The sequence below is a fragment of the Lycium ferocissimum genome, chromosome 8, assembly GCF_029784015.1.
Source record: "Lycium ferocissimum isolate CSIRO_LF1 chromosome 8, AGI_CSIRO_Lferr_CH_V1, whole genome shotgun sequence".
In the NCBI taxonomy this organism is placed as follows: domain Eukaryota; kingdom Viridiplantae; phylum Streptophyta; class Magnoliopsida; order Solanales; family Solanaceae; genus Lycium; species Lycium ferocissimum.
The window spans coordinates 25425933-25430916 of NC_081349.1; the positions used below are offsets into that span (position 1 = coordinate 25425933).

The 4984-nt window shown below is 32.8% G+C and overlaps 1 protein-coding gene across 1 annotated transcript; it reads right to left on the reverse strand.

Annotated features, from left to right (window-relative positions):
- On the reverse strand, nt 1-3960 carry LOC132067702 (protein ASPARTIC PROTEASE IN GUARD CELL 1). Its single transcript, XM_059461004.1, has 4 exons — nt 3566-3960; nt 2949-3095; nt 1579-2185; nt 1-779 (listed from the first exon to the last, which is right to left on the reverse strand). The coding sequence occupies exons 1-4, from the start codon at nt 3890-3892 to the stop codon at nt 421-423; spliced, it is 1440 nt and encodes a 479-aa protein (XP_059316987.1). The 5' UTR covers nt 3893-3960; the 3' UTR covers nt 1-420.
- Between the last annotated feature and the right edge of the window lie 1024 nt (nt 3961-4984).

Sequence of the window (4984 nt, forward strand, 5' to 3'; positions counted from 1 at the left end):
TGGAGAGAAAAACAGTCATCAAAAACATATAATTCAGTGACAATTTTAGCCTTTTGCCTGGATTCTCCTTACATTACTCATAAAATTTCTTAAAAGTCAATCTTCGGCCACGTGTCTAACATGCATTGGGCAGGTTATAAACTTTAACCATGCTCCTCATCTCACCAAATCAACTCTACGCTAATCACGGACATAATCTCAATTATCAGCATTCTTTTACCCTGATTGGCATTAATACCTCTCACACTATCAATAAATTACACTATACATAAAACACACTACTGAAATTGCAATAATAACGCCCACAGGTCCCACTTCATCACGTTACAGTTACCCAAGTGGGCCCCAACAAAAGGAACTAAAATTGAAAATACACTTTCTAGCTAGGGGTAAAACAGGAAGAAAACAATTAACCTATCACTAGCATTTATTGGGTGAGAATCCAATGAGAGAATTTGCCAAATCGAAACTGACACGTGTCCCTTGCTGTTGAACATTACCGATAATTGACAGGCTGGACGATGTTGGAGCAAAAGCAAAACAAAAAGTACCAGAAGAATCAACCGGTATCAGGTAATTCTTAGCCGGTAACGGCAATTCTTTACCGTTAGAGAAACGAAACGACACCGTTGGAACCTCAACACTCTTCATTGATTTCAAATTATAACACGTGTCGAATAACGCAACGCCGTTAGTTGACGTCAAGTGCCTCGTCCCTTTCACGAACTCATCACGGAGCGTGTTGTACACGTCCGTTTGCAATCTTGTCACCGCCGTACCTGCAAATCTAAGATTTTTAGAATATGCAATTAAAGAAAAGAGGAAAAAAATACATAAGTGAAGAATTGATTCTTGTTCTTCGTAAATAATTAAGTTTTTAACCAAATGCACCATTAAATTCTTTCTATAGCATGGTATCAAGTAAAATTAGTTGTCTGTACATAAAATATCTAATTTTACAAAAGGACCGCAATGTTACAAAATTTAAACAAGAATTTGCATAATTGCACGGTTTGCCCTTCAAATGGACTAATTAATTTTTGCTCGTCAAAATCTTACTTATACCTAGCAGTAGATAGGTTCTTAAAGGTAAGTGGCATAACTTGTGAATTTTATGATGTGTAATTATGTCCTCTAGGATAAAAACTTACCAATATTGGGTGATACATCTAACCAATTGATGCATGATATATATACAACTATCACTTAATAGTGGATAATTAAAATTTACTTTGTTAAAATTACTTAACCACAGTAAATTATACTCCCTCCGGATCAAAAAAAGAATTCACTTAACCTTTTTTCTTTGATCAAAAAATGAGTCCACTTAGCAAATCAAAAAAGAATTAACCTTATTTTTTCATATTTGTCCCTATTAAGTGTTATATGATCAAATCCTAATGCCTATTTAATTAGGAGTAATTTAGTCAAATTACCTATTTTTATGTAAGAGTTAGTAAGGGGTGTGCAAATGACTAAGTGAACTCTTTTTTTGATCCGGAGGGAGTATTAATTTGATCTAAACACACGATGTGGTAAATATTTATCCCTAAAAAGGCATTAATTCAATGAGCATACCTGAATCAACAATCACACCGCCATCGCCGTTATCGCTAACTTTAAAAGCCAATGGCGAAACTGAAATCGCGTTACCAGCAACACTTATCCCCGTTAAATCCAAGTAATAAAACGTATCAAGCTTCGAATTCCTTACTAACGGAGCAGTAACAGCATCAGGTGAAGTTTTACCGTTAAATTCAAGTGTTGAAGTAGAATCTGAGTCTCGATCCACCAAACAATACGAAAACGAAGTAGCATTTATCTGTGATGGAAAAGATAACTTACCACCACCTAACCCTAGTAAACCAGCAGCACCAACAAATAAACCTTCATTATTATGTCCACAACCAATAGCTACTTTCTCAACTGAAGATGAACCTCCAAATGTGATACTCTCAGTTACAAAATCACCAACTGTATATGAACCATCACCATACGATACTTCGTATAAACAAGTATTGTTTCTACATTCAGATACATCAAGTGATTTACACTGTTGTGTATTGCAATTGAGTGGAGAGTAGGAGGAAGATGCAGCTGGCTCGAATATTGGATCAGCTTGTTGGTAACAATCAGCACAAGGTGCACATTGGATCCAGTTTACGTCACTTCCTGTATCGAGTACCTGTTTGGATCGAAATAATTTCTTCAGAAACTAATAATTGCAAAACTTGAACGACGATAAAATGAGACGACACAGAAACATACTGTGTGAAGTTTTGATCAACATTTTAAATTGTATTTTCCAATCATATTAACATGAGAAAAGTTACAACTTATAGTATTTTTCGTATAGTTCTTGCACATATAAATTTCAATTTTAGAATACTGAGTTGGTTTAATTCTATTTAGCTTCAAAATTTAGTGAAATTGACTCTAAATAAGCGAAAAATCATACATAAATTGGGACGGACAGAGTAATATTTTAATACTCTCTCCGTCCCAAAAAGAGTGCCTTAATTTCTTCATTAGTTTGTTCCAAAAAAAATTGTCACATTTATATATTTAGAAACAATTTTAACTTCATGAAATAATTTACAAGCACACAAAATCTAAGACTTGATTTGTACAACACATTTTCAAACTTACATTTATTTCTTAAACTCCGTATCAAATTAAATTAAGACAACCTTTTTTAGATGAAAGGAGTATGATTTATGATTTGGTCATGACTTATCTATGAAAAAACTAAGACTCTTTTACTTTACAAGTATTTTGTGTCTATGAGAAGCTTCTATTTATAAAAATTTCAAAACTTCTGCTCCAAAAAAGAGACAAATGTGGTAGAGTTTTTTCGACCAAATAAAACTTTTTTTCTTTTTTTACGATAAAACACAATTATAGTAAAATTCAAAAAAATAAGAAATTGAAAGTAAGTGTAACAGTACCATGTAAACTTGACTAGGTGGATGTCCGACACCAATTCGTGAGAAGTACTCACCGCTTCCTTGACTTGTACCTGAGATAATTGGTCCTTCAATTTTCTCAGCTTGGAACTCACTTTCCATTGGTTTGAGATCCGATTTACCAATGCCCTGTACAAATGGGCAGCTCAAGCAAATTAGTGATCTAAAGCTAAATTTGAATTGATAATATAACTATCTAAGAAAATTTCTTTACTTTTATATGAAAAGTTTAATTTTTGCAATTAGCGGCGGATCCAGAATTTTCATTTAGGGGTTCCGAAAATACAACAAAAGCTAAATATAAAAAATAATGTTATCAATGGGAATGCAATCATGGACACAGATACAATTTTGAACACCGCTTGAGCTAACATTTTACATTTATTAAGGGTGTTCAAAAGTTAATATATGTATATAAATACAAAAAGTCTACCCTCTATATACCGTATAATTTTTTACCGACACCCTCGGCCCCTTTAAATCCGCCCCTGCCTGCAACTAGTACTCAACATTTTTTTAAAAAAAAAAGAATTATTATTCTATTATTGCTAAAAAAAAAAAAAATAGAGCCCTCTAATTTGGGGGCCTAAAGCACTTGCCTGAACAACCAGATCTACTTTAGTTTGAAGTGATTTAACACGTGTTGAGTCACGTTGAAGTCGAGCTAGTGTTAATGAGTTATAATCCTTATGTGAAGTACCACGAACTGCTACACGTGAATGTAGTTGAAAACTAAGCAAAGATGAAGAAGAAACTGTATTTTCTTCTTGTTTAAATGAGTTAAAAGTTTTTACTGAGAAGGGATTAAGGATTTTTTGAATGGAAGAAGTAATATCTAGGGTTTTTGTTCTTGAGGCCTCATCTGGAGTTGTTCTTGAAAGAACTGTGGTGAATAATAGTACAAAGAAGAAAATGGAAGTTGCCATTTTTGAAGGACTTGAAGAGAAGGGAAATGGAAAAATAGTGACTGACACTGACGACTGAGCTTGGATTTATATAATACTACTAGGAAAGAGAAATATATGGTGGTAGATATTTTGGAGTAGACAATTAGAATTTAGAAATTATGTTATAGGAGTAGAATTTTAATAATAACGGTTCGTAGTCGAGTCGTATGTATTCTTTTATTCTCACCTAGAAATTTTTGGATTTAAGTTTTGGGTATAGAGTCGTATTTTAATTAGTGAGGGAGCGTCTTATCATCAATGTGTGATTTTTTTATGCGAATTGAAATTTAATCGGGCTTCAGTATAGATATCGAATAGGTGAGAAACAAAAAAATTATACTCTCTTCAGCCATATTATATGGCGTTTTTAGCTTGGGCGCTCCCTTTCACTACCCCTAAAAAGTAAAAAGTACCTTATGTGAAAATCCACTTATCTAATAAAGAGTAAATTTATTTATTTTTAAATTAATGTTAAAATCATTTTTTTAATTAAATATAAAAATTAAAAACATTAATATATAATGCTAGCTCCTTCAAAAGGCGTATTCACTTAGCCTTTATTTTTTAGTTAAAAAAGAGTGTCCACTTTCCAAATCAAAAAAGAATTAAGCTTATTTTTTCATATTTGCTCTTATTAAGTGTCAATTAACTAAATCCCATTACCTATTTAAATAGGGTGTTGGAAATTGGATTCAGACCACTTATGTGTGTCAACCCGTATTCATATACATAAAAGTAAATATATAATGAATTATATATTATTTTTAAATAAATAAAGAGAAAAGATAAAACTGTTAGGAATTTTATTGAACAATTGTATCCTTTCAGGATTGGAGGGATATACGAACGTTTCTGTAGAAGAAACGCGCATTCTTTTTCTCTAAGGCACAAAAGACGAAAAAACTCTCTTCTTTGTGGCGAAGAACTTCCGTGGAAGACTCTTGTGTTGTTCATGCAGCAATCTTCTTCTCTGTAACTCAGGCTCAATTTAGACTGTGAGTTTATACAGTATTGTTCGTCTTTGTATGTGATTACATCGTCGACTAGTGAAACAAATTAGATGAATCTTGG

Bases quoted from the DNA above. Each gene is read 5' to 3' on its own strand.
- LOC132067702 (XM_059461004.1), bottom strand. From the start codon at position 3,892: ATGGCAACTTCCATTTTCTTCTTTGTACTATTATTCACCACAGTTCTT. The intron at 2,186-2,948 runs GTACTGTTACAC...CGATCCAAACAG, and splicing joins CACCTAGTCAAGTTTACATG to GTACTCGATACAGGAAGTGA. The intron at 780-1,578 runs GTATGCTCATTG...TTAGATTTGCAG, and splicing joins CGGTGTGATTGTTGATTCAG to GTACGGCGGTGACAAGATTG.